Source organism: Gymnoscopelus braueri (genome assembly GCF_963280865.1).
Source record: "Gymnoscopelus braueri genome assembly, chromosome: 15".
In the NCBI taxonomy this organism is placed as follows: domain Eukaryota; kingdom Metazoa; phylum Chordata; class Actinopteri; order Myctophiformes; family Myctophidae; genus Gymnoscopelus; species Gymnoscopelus braueri.
In genome coordinates, this window is record NC_137620.1 from 37076345 (window position 1) to 37097123 (window position 20779).

Sequence of the window (20779 nt, forward strand, 5' to 3'; positions counted from 1 at the left end):
GAAAATAGCCGATCTACAATCTCACAACTTTTCAGATAGCAACGTTTTGTGAGCTTGTAGATCGGCTACTTTTGGAAGTTTCGGTTCCGAGGAGACATACAATTTCTCTATTGGTAAATGGTTTGTGAACCAGTGATCTAGAGTAGTTAGTGAAACAGAGGCTTGGTTCATAATGGACGGAAAGAATTATACATATCAACAGACATTGTCAGGGAGGCCATATTACTACCTCAATGAGAAAAGATGCAGTCTGTGAGGGCAAAGGTTGCTGGTTCGATCCCTGTCCTTGACAATGTGTTGAAATCATCATGATTTGGCATTCTTAGTTTTACATGTAGTGTTTACTGAGGTTAGGGTGGGTGAGTGGGGGCATTGCATAAAACATGACCTTTTTAATTAATGCATGTGCAATTGTTAAAGATAACATGAAATGCTTATTGTCTCCGCCAGGCCGAAAGGCATGGCGAGAGAGTATGTTTTACCCCCTGTCCGTCCGTCCGTCCGTGTGTCCGTCCGTGTGTCCGTCCGTGTGTCCGTCCGTCCATCTGTCTGCGAGCGGCTAATCTCCGAAACCGTTGGCCCTGTCGCTGCGAAACTGTGCACACACACTCCCTGGATGCCAATTCAGAACCTCTGCCCCAAATATTTTACATGGCCCTGTTATAGCGCCACCAGGAGGCAGATTTGTGCAAAATCATTTTTTTATATTACTCCTACAGATTTTATCCAAACATCACGCAAATCAGTACACAGTATCTCTATAGTCATGTGATCAACACGGATCTGTCTGATTTTCCATATTCCATCCTGATTGGCTAAGGTTGGCTTCCAAAGTTTGCAGGATTGGTCAATTTTGAACTAAATGCCTCAAATCATGAACGCATGCTTGCGATTTCCGTGAAATTTCACACGCACATTCCCACTAGGCCGAGGAAGAAATGCCACTTGGAAATTTTCAAATCAGCCTCATGGTGGCGCTATAAAAGGCCAAATTACGTTTTTAACTGTAACTGCACCGATCTGCATGAAACTTTGCACGCATACTCCCTAGAGGCCAAGGAAAAACATCTGCCCTGCATTTTTTTACATTAGCCTTTTATAGCGCCACCAGGAGGCCGACTTATGTAAAACACATATTTTGAGATTAAGCCTTCAGATTACATCCAGATTTCACGCAAATCGGTACACATGATCTCTATAGTCATGTGATCAAGATGGATCTGTTTGATTTTTCATATTCCATCCTGATTGGCTAACATTGACATTAAGGTTTGCAGAAGTGGCCCGTTTTGAACAAAATGCCGCAAATCATGAACGCAGCGTCCGATTGCGGTGGAACTTTGCACGTACATTCACACTACGTTGAAGAACAAACGCCACCCTTTTAACATTGCCCTATTATAGCGCCACCAGGAGGCCAATTTTTCTTTTTTATATTACTCCTACAAATTTTGTCCAAACATCATGCAAATCAGTACACATTATCTCTATAGTCAAGTGATCAAGATGGTTCAGTCCGATTTTTTATATTCCCTCCTGATTGGCAAATTCTGAACATTGCTGGCCCACAATAACCTACCTGACCTGGCGGAGACCTGTGCACTTTTTCTAGTTTGAGAGTATTTTTTATCAATGTATGACATACTTCATTGTGAAAATAGCTGATCTACAATCTCACAACTTTTCAGATAGCAACAAGAGTATTTTTTGTCAATGTATGACATACTTTATTGTGAAAATAGCTGATCTACAATCTCACAACTTTTCAGATAGCAACGAGAGTATGTTTTTTCAATGTATGACATACTTCATTGTGAAAATAGCCGATCTACAATCTCACAACTTTTCACGCTTTGTGAGCTTGTAGATCGGCTACTTTCACTGGTTTCTGTTCCGAGGAGACGTACAATGTCTCTATCGTTAGATGGTTAGGGAACCAGTGATCTAGAGTAGTTAGCAAAACAGAGGCTTGGTCCATCAGGGACGGAATGACTTATATATATCAACAGACACTACCAGGGCTATCATATCACTAGCGGTGCCGGGAGAGGGATAGTCTGGTTACCTAACGTGCAATCACGCTTCAGCATTTCCTAATTCCCCCATAAAATGGGAAAGCTACACTCTCATTGACTGCTGTTTTCAAATCACACCTCCTCATTTCCATTTAATGGAAATGCTCGATTCTAATTAGCTGGGGAAAAGATGGAGGTGGAGATAAAGAATTTGGAGACACCTGATTCGTTTTTCTGCAACCAACCAGCAAGCGTTCCTTCCAGCTTATCTCATCTTTTTTTTTTCAAGCACAGGTGTGTTGATTAGGCTACAGCTGAACTTATGGTGAACTCTGCTTGCAAGTTGCTATGACATCAAAGGGGCTCCAATGGAGCTGAAACCTTGCCCTTTTCCAGTAAAGCAGAGTTTAATAGCAATTATTTCATTCATGTCTTTGTATGTTTGAAAAGAAGATGTGTATATTTTGCAATAAATCTGCACTTTATTTCTACAGCTGTACTTTTGACTTGACTTTGACGTGTGTGTGTGTGTGTGTGTGTGTGTGTGTGTGTGTGTGTGTGTGTGTGTGTGTGTGTGTGTGTGTGCTACACGCTGCATAGAACTCAGTCCATAATTATAATATGGTGTATATATATATATATATATATATATATATATATATATATATATATATATATATATATATATACACACTATAATTATGGACTGAGTTACACACACACACACACACACACACACACACACACACACACACACACACACACACACACACACACACACACACACACACACACACACACACACACACACACAGTAGCACAAGACTGTATAATCTACAGTATGTCACACACTTCATATAAAGATCAGTCCATAATAATTCAGCTCTGTACATCATACAATTAAAATATCACTACAGTAAAGTATTTAACAATACAAAATAGAACTACTTGGCTGTATGGCAATCTCAACAAGACACTGACCTCTTTGTGTCACTAATTAAATGATATTTGAAAGATTCATATCACTTGGTAAGACTTTGGGTGGGTTAGAGAGATGTTCCGGTCGGGAATCGAACTGGTGACCTTTCGATCCACAGCTCCGCCTTCCTCCTCCCCCACAGCTTCTCCTCCCCCCTCCTTCCCCTTTTTTTCCTCTTCTTCCCCCCCTCACCCAGGCTATTGTTCCCCAGCTTTAGCTCAATGAGAAGAAAGGCAGCCTATGAGTCCGGAGGTCACTAGTTCGATCCCTGTCCCCGACGAGGTGTTGAGGTGATCATGATTTGGCATTCGTAGGCTTATGCGTAGTATTTCTTGAGGTTAGGGGAAGGTATGTTTTACTGAGGTTAGGGTTAGTGAGGGTTTAAAATGCTCATTTGTTAATTGCATGGTCTTCTTTCTCTCAAGTTCAGTCTTCTATGTTTCTATGGCTTATTGTGCATATTACTTATCATTGCTTCTTTCTTTCTTCTCTCTGTAATCCCTGGCCCCGTATTATCGCTGCTTGCAGCTATATTTTTAATTTAATTTCCTTTATTTTCTTTGATTGACCATATTGAATGAGGTGTATGTTGAATCTGTCCCATTAATGGACCTTTTGTTCACCGGTTTTGAAGATGTGACCAAGTGTGAGTTATACGTACACATAGTAGTCAATAAGTGACCAAGTAGCGAGACAGTTTCCTTCCCTTATATATTTTTATTTGTATGTTTTGTATGTTCGGTTTGTTTGTTAGTAATGTGCTAGTCTTTTCTTTTTTGTGTATGTTTGTTTTCATGTTCTGAAAAATTCAATACAAAATAAATGAAAAAAAAGAGAAAAGACCCTGCAGAGCGGGGACAGCTGGACACATCAGCTCATTCAGCTGGGGTCCATCTTTTGAATATTGATGCATTGCTGTATTTAGACATTTTCCAGACATTTCCAAAGACTTTCCAGAAATGTACACCCCTCAATCTGTGGGACATCTACATCCGATGCTGAATGCAGACTTGAGATCAATTTATGCTTCATGTCGATCAAGGCGTCGCACGACTAAAGTCACATCAAAACGCCAAAAATATGTCTCAGAGGACCTTCGTAGACGGTGGCGCGTACCTGTGTTAAAAATTAATTGACGCAGAAGCTTCATCGTAGCCTGGTTCCAGACGAATCTGCCATTGCAAAAGAAAAAATGCCTTTGGCAGATTAGGTCTGGCCCCTCTCAATAGAGATTTTATTTCTCTCCCTCCGAAGTTGTGAGGGACCAATCAGAGCCCAGTATGCAAATATGGGGCGGGTTTATCACTAGAGGCATTTTTTTAATTTGTCCATCGGAATTATTTTTTTTTTTCTTTTTTTAAATAAGAATGAAATAACATAACCCTTACCCTAAAACTGAAATAAAGTAACCAAAAACCGAAAAGAAACTAACAAAATCCAGCCAAAAAACGGAATTTTTCGCGCGAGTGCACGATTTCGGCACCCGCGCGCTTTGCGCGCGGCCAACTTCCACTACGCAGTGGATAAATATGTGTTTATTTATGCAAATAGGATGCCCTCAATGTACATCCATCGATGGATACACAAATGGATCCTTTGCAGACTTTCTTTTTTTTATTGTTTTGGTCAGAATCAGTGACATATGAATTGAAATCTGTTTAATTATTGGATACTGCAGCCAACCGTCTGCTCGGGATATGAGATGTAAACAAATATATCACTCTGGGACATACATATAGAGCCAACAAAACATTTATGTGCTATTTTAATAATGTAGACATGAATGTTATGAACCAGCCTATAGACCCATATAGGCAGAGTATGAGACAATGAGCCTCTGGGCACAGAGTTGTAAAAGGCTTTTCCTTATCCAATTTTCAGTAGGACTTTTGGGGCTCAGTTATTGACATGAACGACTAAGCCCTTTGATAAGAAAACGTAATGAAAGCAACTATTCACGCAAAGGCTCTGGCTTGTGGGGCCCTGAGCTCTTGGGCCCCTAGGCCTCCACCCGTGTATAGACCAGCCTCGTTATGAACCATCCTGTTATAGACCACCCTCGTTTGAACTTTGAAAACGACTTAAAAATGATAAAAACACAAGCCCATTTTGGTCCTTTAGGGGACGGGATGCAGGGATCAACAACACCAAGACAAGACAACGTCCAACTTCAGTTTGGAAGGTAAACCATTTCACAGGACTACTGCCGAGAATAAGAATAGATTATTTTCCCATACAGCTCTTGAAATGGCAGTGTACACAATCTGTATACAACCTGTGGGAAAGTAGTTACATATTTGGGTGCTATATTATTGATCATGCTGTGAACTAAACACAATTTTAACTGGGATACTGCTATCGCTCTAATTTATTTTATGAACCAAATATAGACCGCCGTGGTTACGAACCATCCTGTTATAGACCAGTGGTTCTCAACCTCTGGGCCGGGGCCCACTGGTAGGCTGTGAGGGTATTGCAAGTGGGCCCCCAAATAATTGGCAAAACACGAAGGTAACATCCATTAAAAAGGGATAGCAATAATTAAGAACAAAGTACGCTTTCAATATTTTCAAGTGGCCCCCCCATCCAGAAAAGGTTGAGAACCACCGTCATCAGGGCCGTGTTAATGTCAGAATGCGCCCTAGGCAACGGACAGTTCCCCCCCCCCCCAGGGCACATGCACGCGCGCATTATTTGCACAAAATGTGGATATAATACCTTCACTTGATTCTAATTCTTGGATTTTAATTATTATCATGAATCAAAGCCATTTTAAAAACTGCATTTCCTTTTTGTGTGTTGAGTTGGTGTCATAACGGCACATATCATGGGCTGTTGTGGTTTTCCTGTCGAAACGTCCTGTCAAGAAGACTTCCTGTTCTCTTCAGAGAAACATTTTATAGTACCTGGAATAAGTTCCAGTTCAAACTAAAACTTCTACTAAAACGATATATGAAAGATTGATGGATACATAACATTTTTAATTCTCTCCTTACATGCAATGAACGTCTTTCATACAGGAAGGTTGACAGAGGTGAAAGGTCAGACCAGCAGCGCTCTACCCTTCAGCATCTCTACAGGGCGGTGTAGAAAACAGGAAAGATCGTGAGATACTCAAATCATAACCTCAGCACCTGCTTCAAAGTCCTGCCCTCAGGCAGGAGATATGCTGCCCCTTTATTCGAGAAGACAAAGAGCAGTGCCAGTTTCATCCCCTCTGACATAGGCTCCTTAATAAACATAACCCCCATTATCATTGATCCCTGTTGGAACAGAAGCTACCAGGGAGTTGTCACTGGAAATGGTAAGATCATGCAGGAGGCAGGACATGCATGGGGGCAGAAGAGAAGCTCAGTCTTATCTGCATTGAACTTGGGAAGACATCCACTCACTGTGATATGTCAGTTAGGTGTGCAGCGATGCGCTCTTCAACCTGTACGTGTGGCATAGGAAGGGAAGGAGAAAAGACAAATGAGTGTCATGTGCACTCAATTGTGCAGTGATAAGAGAGCTGAGCAGAGATGACAAGATGTTTGGTGTAGAGGGAAAAAAGGAGGGGGCCAAGTACAGACGCAGGGCCGGCCGCTGCTATAAGAAATATAATCAGTCGCTTTTTTATTCAAATAAATATTTACAAAAAATCCAAAACTGCCGTTATTATTATAATTTGGAATAAAAAGAAAATATTTCATAACAGAATTATTTTAATGGCCACATGCAGTTGAATGCAGTCCACCTGTGGCCCCTCCCCCTCCCTCCTTCAGCAACTTCCCTCTAGTCTATCCCAATCTCCTGTTTATTAGGCCTGTAGTTAGTTAATTGCTTGTTAGCTAACATGAGTAGGATTATAAGCAAAATGTTTACCTCTTTCATTGTAAAGCTAGCTTTGCTTTTTAGCTAGCTAACCACCTACATACCAATGTTCTCTTCCGATATTAAAGTCATTGTTTTTATTTGCAACATGCTAATCTGAACATAGCCACAATAATATGTTTAACTGATATGACAAGCTGGTTATGTGGTAATGAATGTAATATTGATTTTAACTTATTTATTTGTTATGGTTTTAATACATAACAATGTTCAAATTGCCCAAACACCTTTAGGCTAACACTTTGCTTTCTAGCTATGATAAATTGTATTTGTGTAGATTCTAATATAATATTATTTGGACATACTTGGATACAATGGTATCTGTTGTGTGCTCAATAAATAATCTTTTCAGGGGCACTTCTGAAATATTTTGGAGCAGCTCTGCACCTGGATCATCCATGTTTGTTGGTGGTCAAATGATGACAGCTATAGTGTTACAGTATCGTATAACTTTGTTGTTAGAGAGTTTGTGTGTGTGTGTGTGTGTGTGTGTGTGTGTGTGCCACACAGGCCGGCTCTGTACAGACGCGTTACATGGTGAGTGCCACACACTGAGGACTGCAGCAGAGGACGTGGTTCACCACAGCACATATTTTCCACTGATGCAGAATGTAACACAGTCGTCCAGTGAACTTAAAGGTTGAACACTTTGTTTGTTTTTGCAAAACAGTTTAACCGCTGTGGTTAACAAATGTTTCCATCCATGCCTATAAAAACAGCCACTTCCACAGAGCTGATTGTTAGTTCCGAAACTCACAAAAGTGAGATGATGGTGGTGATGGTGGTGTTGGAGGGGAGGGGTGTGTATGAATGAGCGTATGTGTACGTGTAGTAGGCTAGCAGCAACCACATGGAACTCTTTCTCTTTTCTTCACTCAAACATTGCACAATGTATTTTTTCTGGCTTTTTCTGAACCTTTATTGACAGCAACAGTGTAGATACACATGCAGCAAGTGGTCCAGCTGGCCCAGGAATCAAACCAGGGACTCACTCTGACACATTAGACTATGTGGTACGTATGCACCCTAACCACTCGGCTATCAGGTGCCCCAAATCTCCATCTGTAACACAATAAAATAACAAAACACAGAGTGTAACATTGACACAAAAACGTATTTGTTGAATACTCAATTATGATTGGTCAACCAAGGCATCCAGGTGTCTGTTATTTCTGAATTGTTTTACACTGCTATGGAAGCAGAAGCTTGTAAGATACTGAAATAAAATGTAAATTAAAATTTGTATGTAAGTTCCTGATTCTGTGGGTACCTTGGTGGGAGGAGTGAGTGAGTGAGTGACTCTGTCATAACACTAACAGTCAGTCAGTCAGTCAGTCAGTCAGTCAGTCAGTGAGCTGCAACACAGGATGGAGCAAAAATCTCTCTACCTTCTAGTCTGTGAGTACAAACACGCTGTACAATTATTGTACTCGCCTATGGATTTCATGTTGTGTGTGTGTCCATTTTACTTTGAAATGAAGGAATTTGCCTCACTACTACAAGAGGACCGCAATGGAAACAAGTCTTATATCCTAGTTTTCCTATTTGCCATAGAATGACAATTAGGGTGAAAGTTTGTGTTAGGATCGCTGAATGCATGGGGGAGGAATTCAACCAAATATTGGTCTAAAAAGTATACTGTAGTTTTGAAGTCAGGTTGAATCCCTGTTCATAAAATGTAAATTTCATTTTCATTTGAGAGGTAATACTGCTATTAACAGCTATACCCAGTACAGCTTTTACCTGCAACATATTAGCTCAAGATAGGCTTTTTTCTTTATTTTAAAACATTAATACTTATGTTAACTTGTCTTTGTGAAAAAGTTTAAATAAATTCTCTTAGAAAAATTACTTAATTATGTGCAAACAAACCTAAAATAAATTGGATTCTGAAAATGGCCACCCTGGCCTCTCCCCCCCCCCCCCTCTCTCTCTCTCTAGTGATTAATTCCATGGTGAATGTCTCAACAGAAGTTGGAGATGTTCTGAGAGGTAAGTCTGTCTTCTACTGACCAGGTGTTCGTATCATCCATAACTATCAATGGAATCAGGCAACTCTAACAAGAAATATATATTTGATTTTAAAGCTGCAATTTTATTTTAATGAATACATCAGCAATATAACTTTAATATTCAGTTGTTGGAGGTGGTCTCCCTATACTCTTCTGTTGAGTATAACTCTGGTCTCGGGTAGGACGAATACTACTGCCTGAACAAGTGCAATGTCTCCCCTGGTCAAGATAAGAGGGGATTCCCTCTTGAAAGAGCGGTAGAAGTTTCAGTACATGATTCAACTATCAGGAAATCAACTTTCTTCTCTGTCCCTGCCCCCAGCCTCTCTCAGACTCAGTCCTGACAGGTTTCAGTTCTTTAAATATGAGTCTGTCTTTCTGAGCTGTGAGGACAGACAGTCTAACTCTACCGTCTGGAGAGTGAAGAGACGTGACAGGACAAACATCACCTCAGAGTGTCATGGTCGCTGGGGGAAGATGAACACCACGGGATGTGCTGTCAGTTCCATGTACCCTTTTGACAGTGGACTTTACTGGTGTGAGTCTTCAGAGGGAAAGAGTAACACTGTTAATATAACTGTGACTGGTACGTTCAGCAAATCAACTGTTTTGATTTCTGTATTTGATCTGTTGTGTTTTTGTTTAGTTTTTATTTAATTGTCTGTTGAAGAGACTTTCATGTCAAAACCTTATCATGTTGGGATGGGAGCATACCTATGTTCCCTCAGCCCTGTGTCATGATCTTAGCTCAAACCTCATGACCAAAGTAGGAGACGACACACAGATAACATCGAAGTTATTTTATTTTAACTAAAAAAGACAGAAACTATACAGAAAATACAGTAGTGTAAAGCCTGTATGGATGTGTGAAAATGTGATGCATGTGCAAGTGCGGAAAGGAACTCCGAAACAAAGCAACCAAAAGCAAACAATGTTTCCTGTGTGGGAGAAAGGGTGCTAGATGACTTGGCCAGCCTGATTAAATACCCGAGGGGACGATTGGAGCCAGGTGTGCCTCGTCCTCTGTCCTCCTGCACAGAACAGAAAAGAAACAAAACAATATAATAAGAATCAAACACACAAACTCAATGGGATGGGTCATCACACCTGTGTTTCCTCAGACCTAACCCCAACCCCAATTCTAATCCCAACCCTAACCCTAAACTGAGGGAACACATGGCTGAGGGAAATAGGGCTGACCCCTGGCATAGTATTGTTCAGAGTGATGTAACCTCAGTCAAATGTTCTGCTATTCTGCTGTTATTTATCATTGTTCAGATGGAGCTGTGATTCTGGAGAGCCCTGTACTTCCTGTGATGGAAGGAAGTAATGTCACCCTGCGCTGTAGGACACAGAAGACATCCTCTGACCTCCCAGCTGATTTCTATAAAGATGGATCCTACATCAGGACTGAGTCTACAGGACAGATTACCATCCACCATGTTTACAAGTCTGATGAAGGATTCTACAAGTGTCACATCTCTGACCGTGGAGAGTCACCAGAGAGCTGGATGGATGTGAGAGGTGAGATAATTGTGTACTAGTGTGTCTCACATACCCACACTTTATTATCTCCGTCAGGCTTCTTTTTTCATTGTTATTTTAATAAAATTTTAAAATAGTGAAAATAGCAGATGAGCTTGGCTATTTTCACAAATTTGGTTTGACACTATATGCTGGAGTAGGGCATTCATTTATGAAAAAAAATTGAGATAAGAGGCAATGATATATAAAAGGGATTTCATAATAACCTCTCTTTGCTAGCAGATTCTGGATCAGTAGACCATAGTTTTCCACCACTAGACGAACAATCTCCACATGTAGTAGGACTCATTGTAGGACTTCTTGTTGTGATTCTACTGACCATCCTTCTGGTCCTGCTGTGTCGATACAGAACATCCAAAGGTGAGTACTTCTACATTACATGGATTACATAAAGGATATAATCACTGAACAACTCACCATAGAAACATAATGAGTAACATAAAGCGATTTAAAGGTTGAAATAAAAACACCTGTTGTTGTTTTTTTTACAGATCAATGTTGTGTCAGGTATGTACAGTACATACATACATAAGAGCAGAAGATTCCATCTTGTTTTCTATTTATTTTCTGCAAAATGTTTACATATATCTTTTAATTACAGATCCATTCAGTCTCAGGGAACCAATCATGGCTCAGCTAGAACCAATCAAAGTGGGGCTGCTGATGATGTGTACTGTCCACTGCAGCATGGTCAGTATTTGAAGTGAACCAAATATGTCCTTCTGACAAGGACAACTGCTTCTAGTTTGAATCTAAATTGATTTAGAACTTTATAGCTGAAAATAATTGCATTAAAGTCCATCAGTTCAGATGTGTTTTGTTTTTTCAACTAATTATTAGAATAATTAACACAATTGAAACCATGTTCAAAATAAAGTTTAAACTAATTTGTGTTTATGTTTATTTGTTTACCTTTAGGCAACACAAGCATCTATGGAGTAATGAGGCGATCTCATGACAATTAAAATGGTACAGTATAGTATATACTGCTTAAATGTTGCCATGTCATACTGTTGTCCAGAGTTATTCATGTTCTGAGGTCAAGTGCATGGTTGTTGAGTAAATGTCCAGTAAGCAGTATGTGAGTTATTAAGATGGAATGGGAATTAAACTCAGTAAACCAAAAAACTCTGGCAACCAACTGAGAGATGAATGCACCAAAACATTCATCAAAATATTTTTGGTTTGTTTTTACTTTTTACCTACAGTACACCATGTGTGTGGTACTTAATTCTGCAGTTTATTCTGTAGTGAATAAAATGTTGTATTGATGAATTTTGTATGGTAGAGTATTTCAATACAATATACTGTAACTAACTGGTTGTTTGTGTGGTTGGATAGGACACCTACTGGTTGACAAGTGGTATTGCATGAAGGATTTCTGTATTCATTCAGAAGTAGACATTTCGGTTGGGTTTGAATCCCAGGTAAGAATTGCAGATTGTAGCTTTAATGGATCACACATGGTGCAGGTTGCTGGTCCACAACACCATGATGGTAATTACTGTATATATGGTAGTGTACAGCACCCTGAGTACATTTGTGTTTATGTATTCATTTTTGTATCCCTATTGTGAACCCAGGTGGTTTTATGGTTTTCTTGCTACCCCCAAGATATGAAAACGTTTACATTTTATTGCAAACAAGTGATCTATATGTGCCTTCTGCTTCTTTACACTTTTTGATTTTGACACTTCTGCTAAAAGATATTCTACCTGTCTTAAGAGGTTATCATACTGTCGTTCTACCTGTAGTTTCAGTATTATTGCTTATTTCTCTATTTTTATTTTATTATTATTCTTGATGGTATTGTTGTATTATTTAGTCTCTTTGGAACATGTCCCACCAACATTTCACTGCTTGTACCTGTACGAGTGAGTGACAAATAAACCCCTCTTGACTCTTGAATGGTATGTATTTTTTATTCTCTGCTCTCATGGAGGGAAGCTGTGCACCTGACCTTCTCAAATGCTTGATGTCTATTTCACATAACCACAACATTACCTTATAGCTTTGTATTTTGTTGTATTATACATACAAATTTTAAAAACATATCTTTAGAAATTACATTCAATATTGTTCTTGAGAATCATTTAAAAGGTCCAAACATCGTCTAAACAACAGCCAGAGAATGGTCACAGAAGTGCCGTTTCGGACTCCACTATAAATTGAACTGAGCGGTCTCTGCTTTTGAATTATTACCCCTTTTTTTGGGGTAGAGTTTCAGCTTCTGAGTACTGACACCCAGGTTAATTTACTAACCCTGACATGGTTAACTTCACGTATAAGATTTAATGCTTGTGTTTTACCACTTATTCCACGATGGACCTACTGTTAGTAGTAAAGATAACACCATAAGGGCTCACAAAGTAGAAGCAAAAATGCCAAACGCACCCCAGATACTCATTTCATATTCATTCAGGACCTACATAACTGATAACCATAGGATAGACAGACTAAAGGTCAACACAGTAGACACAAAAACAGATAGCTAGCACTTCACAACAAATAAATTAACTGATTTTATGTGATATAATGTGTCTATGCTGTAGTACTGTATATATTAATGCGTCTTCCTGTGTATTCTACTGATTTACTGTGGATATAGTGTTTGAATGTGTGGGAAACTGGACCTAGCAAATCTCCCAGTGTGATAAAGTTGATCTGAAGTGTGATCAGATTGAGATGTAATGCAGCCAGTCTGACAGGTTATGGGAGTGACCATGAACAGTGTATCAACGCTGTAAGGTTTTATGTTAGAGTCTGCCTCCATTGTAATAAACAAGGCTCAATCTGAAAGGTGGGTACTTCAAGTGACAGGCTCTTGGGAGCACACAACGGTAGGAATCAAAACCTTATTTAAGTTGACTAAGTTAGTATTGTATAGTAGGAAAGTTAACACACTCCAATAGCTGTGGTGAGGTGCTGACTTCTGGAAACAAACATAAAAGAACACAAAAGTGTTGCACACTCTGGATCCATATGGGGTTGTTTTTTAATAAAAAGTAAGGGTAGTAGGGTAAGTGATATTTTTTGGTAATAATGTTTTGGTTATTCAAAGGTTAAAGTACTATATTCTGATAGTAATCATTGTTATGATGCACAAATGCAGTATATCATGCCTACTTAAAATATATAAATAAAAGTGCCTTAAAGGTCAGTTCCTTGAGTGCTGGTATTCTCTTATAGAGATTTATACCTGTTCAGATCAGACATCATCATGGATGCTTTTCATATGAACTCATAGGAATTAATCACGTTTTCTGTATTGGAACATTTTCAATTATTTAAAATGTCTTTAGTGGGTATTAGTAGTGTATGAAATGTGTTTAAACACACTGGATTGCTACAGTATGTACTCAGACTTGGATTAGTTGCATTGTAAGGTCTTGTTGCCCTGTTTATTTTTGAAATGTTATGCAGTATGATGCATTATGATGTGTTGTATGTTACATGTTATGTTATTTAACCCTCGTAGGGTCCTCGGGTCCTTTTAACCCGGTTTAACATTTTCAACATGAATTAAAAGTATGTAAAACATTTTTGTTCTCTATGAAACTTCTTCTATTTGCCTTATTTACTGTACTAAACATGTGATATGAAAATGAAAATGAAAATTTTCATTTTCATGAAAATGAAAATTTTCACCCAGGGCCTTCGGGTCAAAGTTTCCCTATTATCAGCAGTGGTATAATTATTATTTGTGCAGGTTGGCAGAAATGTCAGCCTTGAAGCCCTGGCTGTTGCATAACATCCTTCGAATCCAGCCATCAGCTGTGTGTGTGTGTGCGTGTGTGTGTGTGTATGTGTGTCTAACACACTTCATCTGTGCACAAACACTGTGTGCACAGTGCACACATATACGTAAACGCAAATCAACCTCAAATTGAATCGTGGTTGAATGTCCTTGTTGCTAACTATAAAACAATACTACTGTCAAGGGTGTGTTGAAGGTTGATTTCTCTGAGTGTTTTATCTGAGTTATTGTTTGACATGATAAAACACTCAGAGAAATCAACCTTCAACTCAGAGAAATCAACCTTCAACACACCCTTGACAGTAGTATTGTTTTATAGTTAGCAACAGTTCTACAATAAAACATTTCAGTGATGTAATGTTGTATTTCAGCTGTTATCAGATAGTGAACAGGAACTAGCTAAATGTTGTGTCATTAAATACATTGTATCTATTCCCCAGAGAAAGACTTCAGTATGGACTATATTTATCAGATGGGCTGTCTAATGACCTGGCTGGCTTTGCTTTGTTCCTGTGAGGAACAGAGAAGATACCAGCAACAACATAACACTGGTTAGCTCAATGTTTCCCAAACGTTTTCGCTCGAGACCCAAAAAAGAAATTTGATGTCTCCCCGGGACCCAAACTAGTCAAAATAGCCGATCTACAAGCTCACAACGCGTCACTCGGAGATGCGCTGTGAGATGTCAGATGCTTGTTGATCTGCTATTTTCACTACTTTTTAGAAATATTTTGAAAGAAAACAAAACTAAAAAGGGATATTTTCTCATGACCCATACAAACATGGGTCATGAGAAAATATCACTTTAAAATGTGTATTTTTTTTTATTGACAGGCAGGCAGGCAGGCAGGCAGACAGACAGACAGACAGACAGATAGATAATACTGCATAAATATAGGTTATACGTTTGCCACTTTCACTAGCTATTTCCACACCTATATACATGTGGGGTTTACTGTAATTGTCTCCGCCAGGCCGAAGGCATGGCGAGAGAGTATGTTTTACCCCTTGTCCGTCCGTCCGTGTGTCTGTGTGTGTGTCCGTGTGTGTGTGTGTCCGTGTGTGTGTCCGTGTGTCCGTCTGTCACCAGCTAATCTCCGGTACCGTTGGCCCGGTCGCTCCGAAACTGTGCACACACAATCCCTGGATGCCAATTCAGAACCTCTGCCCCAAATCTTTCACATGGGCCTGTTATAGCGCCACCAGGAGGCAGATTTGTGCAAAACCCATTTTTTTATATTACTCCTACAAATTTTATCCAAACGTCATGCAAATCGGTACACAGTATCACTATAGTCATGTGATCAACACGGATCTGTCCGATTTCCCATATTCCATCCTCATTGCCTAAGGTTGGCTTCCAAAGTTTGCAGGATTGGTCCGTTTTGAACAAAAAGCCTCAAAGTATACACACAGCTTGGGATTTCCGTGAAATTTCACACGCACATTCCCACTAGGCCGAGGAAGAAATGTCACCCTTCTCACATTGGCCTGTTATAGCGCCACCAGCAGGTCTAATTTAGCAAAACACATTTTTGGAACAAAATGCCTCAAATCATGAATGCAGTGTCAATGCAAGAATAAATGGCACGGTTGGCACCCTTTTCACATTGGCCTATTATAGCGCCACCAGGAGGCCAGAATAACGTACCTGACCTGGCGGAGACCTGTGCTCCGATTTTATATTGTAGGCTGCAGAAAAGAGAAAAAAACAACTGCTAATGTTGAAAGTGCAAAGTCAGACTTTTGGGGAGAAAGGATGCAATTACTGGGGGCGAGGAAAAAAAAGTAACTTAAAGTAATAAGTAACTAATTACTTTTGGCAGGGAGTAATAAGTAAAGTAACTATATTACTTTTTATACAAGTAATATGTAATAGTAATATATTACTATGTTTTAGTAACTTTTCCAACACTGCTCACAGACTCCACGAGGCAGGGATGACGTTTATGGAGCTTTACTGAATAACCCAGCTCAGTACAAAAATATGCACACAAAAAATAAACCAAAATATAAAGGCCTTGTACAAGTACAGTTTGTCTTCTGTTCCAATAACAGGTTGTTTGACACCAAAACACCCGCAAATACAGTCAAATACAAACATGTGAATGAAATACTGTTGTGATACTAATTTGGCTCTTACACATCTGGAATTTCCTTCGGAATCAATCAAGTGTTTATTAATACTTTTTCAGTGACCATCATAGCAGTAGCTGGTGATGATGTCACCTTACCCTGTCAGCTGGAGTCTAAGAACAACGCCATGGACAAGACCATTGAGTGGACGAGACCGGACCTGGAGCCACCATACGTTCACCTTCAACGAAATGGAGGAGAGGAAAGTATGTGTAAGCATCCACGGTACATGTACCGCACAGCACTGTTCACAGAAGAGCTGAAACATGGAAACATCTCTCTGATGCTGTTCACCGTGACCCTGCAAGATGCAGGGGAGTATCACTGCCTGGTTCCATCTTCAGACATCACCAACCCCGCCAAACCGTTCATCATCAGTCTTACAGTTTGTAAGTATATTTACAGCATGGCAGCAGCCACATACTACAATATATGATGTATTTATGTTTCATCTGGACAGAGAACACAACCACAGATACGTTAGCAACTTAGCATGGAACCACATGTACACATGCTGGTTTATGAACAAATCCCTCCAAAGCCTTCTCTCAATACAATTTAGGCATTACAATTTAGGCATTTTAGACATTGATTCTGATAGTAACCTGTCCCTTCAGCTCTTTGTTAAACAGAAAATTCGGATACCAACTTCATCCAATCAGGAGAGAGAACTCACACAGGATGCAATGAAATTGAAAAATGAGAAAACAAATTTGGACAAAATTGGAACTGGAACACTATAACATTGACTCTGATGAATGTTCTCTCTCTTGATTGGATGAAATGATGGTATCTCATCTGAAAATATACAGTATTTTACGCTTATTAAGGCGCTGCAGAGACAGGGAGACCCCTGTTACTGACCAAACACTATAAGCAATGACTGATATCAGAAGATGGAGCTTTAACCTTTTAACAAAACACTTTTTGTTTTGACCAAAAATATCACTTACACCACCTTTAAGAATGTATCCAGAGTGAATTACAGTCCAAAGGAATAATGAATATTAGAGACATATATTGTCAAAACATTTTGTTTGTATATGTACACACAGGTTCAAACTCTACACCAGACATTTCTCATGTAGCAGTCAATGGCAGTGGACTGGTTCTGCAGTGTGAGTCTAAATGCTGGTATCCACAACCTGAGGTGTCCTGGCCACAACCTGAGGTGTCCTGGCTGGACAGTGAAGGAAAAGACCTTCCTGCTGAACCCTCAGAGAAGATCAGGGGTCCTGGTGGTCTGTATACAGTCATAAGCAACGTTACTGTGAAGAACACTGTCAACAACACGTTCACCTGCAGAGTCAATCTGACGCATCTCAACCAAAACATGGAGTCAACCATTTACATCCCAGGTAACTTTACAAAACTAGAAACACAGCATCACGGTTGTATGTCTCCCCCATCCAGATACCCAGGGGTGGGCTCCCGGTGGAGCCTATAGCTCTACTAGTTTTGAAGCTGCATGCATGCCCCCACAATCACATGCACCATGCATTCGCATTTTTCGCACCTCGCTTTACATTGTCACAGCTTGAAAGAACAGAAGGAATGACCGACCTGGTTGGATGCATATCAGTGTCCATTGTGTGACCTGCTAAGTAGCCTACTGCAGGTGTCAGATGTTCTGTCTGAAGCAGTCAAAATAGTGGCTGATGGATTCATGAACTAATTACTGTACATTACAGAGGTAAATGCATAATTTTGTAAAAAAAAAGGAAAGGAAGTAAAAAAAGAATGGAGGTACTAAGTTACACAACGAATTTGGCACTGACACATGAGCAAGTGCACAATTATGCAAAAACTCAAATCTATCAAATACTTAAAGTACCTTTAACTAGAATTAACAACCTTTATTAGTTGGTGTCACCTTGAACACGTCTGCTGAGTTATGGACGTACCGTATGTCTTCACATTCTTTTATTTGTGTTTGTGTTACAGATGACTTATTTCCAAACCCATCAGGCTTCAGGTTTCCTTGTGGACTGCCAACGAGTGTTGTGCTGGGCCTGGCTCTGGTAAGCCTATTTAACGTCCAACATACAGCTGACACAATGACTAAATAATTGTGTCCATTCATGTCATAACTGTGTTTTTGCTTGATTTTGCTCCACAGGTGCTGGGTAGCTGGTACTTTCTCAAACGTTCAAGATCATTTTGAAAATAGCACGTCATAGATCGGCTAGTTTCAATTAGCCGATATACAGTATAAAGTGGTTAAACTGATTTTGATGCCATAACACATTAACACATTTTGCTGGGGAACCCATAGACCCCCCGGACCCCATTTTGACAACCACTGCTTTAATTCAGTCAGTCTGATAATGACATCATAATTTCATGTAAGTTAAAGATGCAACATAGTCATATTTCTCAGACCTCATGGCTAAAAGCAGCCATCATTTCTAATGTTTAATTCATAAAGTTAAAACCACAAACTCTTCCTTTGTGAAAACATCATCATGCCCCCTAGACACTAACGTTCCACAAAGCTCCTAAACTTAAACACATGAATGCTGTCTCAGCCCTCTCCTGGTTACCTCGTCAATGTACCCTGTTGTCCATGCCATAATTTCCCATATGGAGGTGCCCAAATGGAGTACTGTCACAGTTATGTTACCATAGCCCACAGTGTGCCACGTCATCATCTCCTCAATAAAACTGGTCTCATTACACTCAGACACTGATAGTTTGTGAAGACATGCTACTGTGTGTAAGGATCTTTAAGGGTTTAGTGTTTCTGATTGTGACTATGTTGTAAGCCTTTGACCCCTGACTTGCTTAATAAATCTTCATGAAACTAGTTCTGTCTGCTGTTTCCTGCATTTGGGTTCAACCAACAACAATGTCCCTATTCTGGGCATATCATAATAGGCAAACATATTTCAAAATGTTGAACATTTGCCTAAATAGCAGATATTGAAGCTCACAACCAACCCCGATTAATTAGTATATAAGTAGGTTTAAGTGGTTAAGTGCTATTTCATACTTTGTTGTACAACAGTGTCACACAGTGAAAATAGCCGATCTACAAGCTCACAGTGCGTCACATCGCCACACGTTGTGAGCTTGAAGATTGGATATTATCATTTTCTACATTTCTGAACATTTCCACCTATAATGACCAATGCCCAAAATAGGGGTGCCAGGTTGAAAGTGGACCACATGAACCCTAGCATCCCTAATCTGGGGTGAACATTGAGCAACAATTATTGGCCCATACAGTATATTGGCTATTTTGGAGAGTGAAAAAAGGATCCACTCAAGTATAGTCCCAGGGGACCCCGGTCAATGAGGTATTGGGTTTAAGTGGTTAAAGAGGTCTATGGATCACGGTTCTCACACACTGTTTATTATAAACAGCTCTGATTGTGTCTACTGCCAACCGGTCCTGGATCAGGGCCCACTTGAAAGTCTCGAATGCGTTCGTGGTCCACACATCTGACCACGGCAGCCGGCTGCGTGCATTTTCAGATGTTTATTTTAATGATCAATCAATCATGTTCCAGCTTGGATCAATGAAACATACGTTTTTTCAATATTAATGCTATATATTATCATAGCAATCTTTTTTGTTTTGCCAATTATTCGGGGCCCACAGGTTATGAATCGCTCATCTACTGCATTACTACACTGAAACTAGATCTCAGATCAACAGCTTCATCTGAGCAGTTCTGGACCAGACAGTCCAGTTGCACTGAAACGGTGAACGACGTGACAGACACACTGTTGTTTATTATAAACACAAGACTCAGACTTACAATTACAATGTAAGCATTTAGCAGACACTCATATCCAGAGTAACATACAAATGTGAGAGCAGAATAAGCAGAGTAAAGTGCCATTCACACTGAGCTCCACTATAACTATAAAGATAATTATAACTGAACTCCGCCATCCACTTGACTTTTTTAAACTATATTTGTATGTATAGTTATAGTTATAGTTATAGTTATAGTTATAGTTATAGTTATAGTTATAGTTATAGTTATAGTTATAGTTATAGTTATAGTTATAGTTATAGTTATAGTTATAGTTATAATAGTTATAGTTATAGTGCTCAATGTGAATGGCCCTTAAGCTGTTAAGCATGAACCCTAGTCAACAAACAAGGTACATAGTCACATGTAGAGCACAGAGAACAATGTAGTGCTTCAAAGTAACTAGGATGCCAGGTAAACAATGATAAACCCATTCACTGTCTAAGTAACATTCTTAAAATGTGTAGCAAAAAAACAACAAAAAACACATGAACAAGTAACCAACATATATATCTGCATAGAAAAATAAGGGTGAAAAGACGGCATACAAGGAAAGAGGAGTGCCAGAGGTGGAGTCTGAAGAGGTGAGTGGTAGGGGGTGAGGTGGTGTCTGGAGAGATGAGTTTTCAGACATAATGTGGCCATGTCAGTCATCTATGTTTTATATGATAAACTATGTCATAGACCCCAATCTTGTT

At 39.6% G+C, this 20779-nt stretch overlaps 2 protein-coding genes across 3 annotated transcripts; both read left to right on the forward strand.

Moving 5' to 3' along the window:
• Window positions 1-8223: 8223 nt before the first annotated feature.
• LOC308101840 (high affinity immunoglobulin gamma Fc receptor I-like) lies at window positions 8224-12188 on the forward strand. 2 transcript variants are annotated; one of them, XM_080451342.1, is made up of 8 exons: window positions 8224-8265; window positions 8809-8859; window positions 9202-9465; window positions 10158-10403; window positions 10644-10784; window positions 10916-10931; window positions 11026-11114; window positions 11343-12188. In XM_080451342.1, exons 1-8 carry the CDS (start codon window positions 8235-8237, stop codon window positions 11387-11389), a joined length of 885 nt encoding a protein of 294 aa, XP_080307468.1. In that variant the 5' UTR covers window positions 8224-8234; the 3' UTR covers window positions 11390-12188. The 2 variants fall into 2 exon arrangements, with proteins under 2 accessions (XP_080307468.1, XP_080307469.1); XM_080451343.1 differs by having other exon boundaries at window positions 10647-10784.
• A 1029-nt stretch (window positions 12189-13217) lies between these two features.
• On the forward strand, window positions 13218-18481 carry LOC308101503 (butyrophilin subfamily 2 member A1-like; the record flags this gene model as incomplete). Its single annotated transcript, XM_080450922.1, has 6 exons — window positions 13218-13264; window positions 14654-14732; window positions 16377-16706; window positions 17373-17675; window positions 18262-18338; window positions 18437-18481. The coding sequence occupies exons 2-6, from the start codon at window positions 14654-14656 to the stop codon at window positions 18479-18481; spliced, it is 834 nt and encodes a 277-aa protein (XP_080307048.1). The 5' UTR covers window positions 13218-13264.
• Window positions 18482-20779: the final 2298 nt, after the last annotated feature.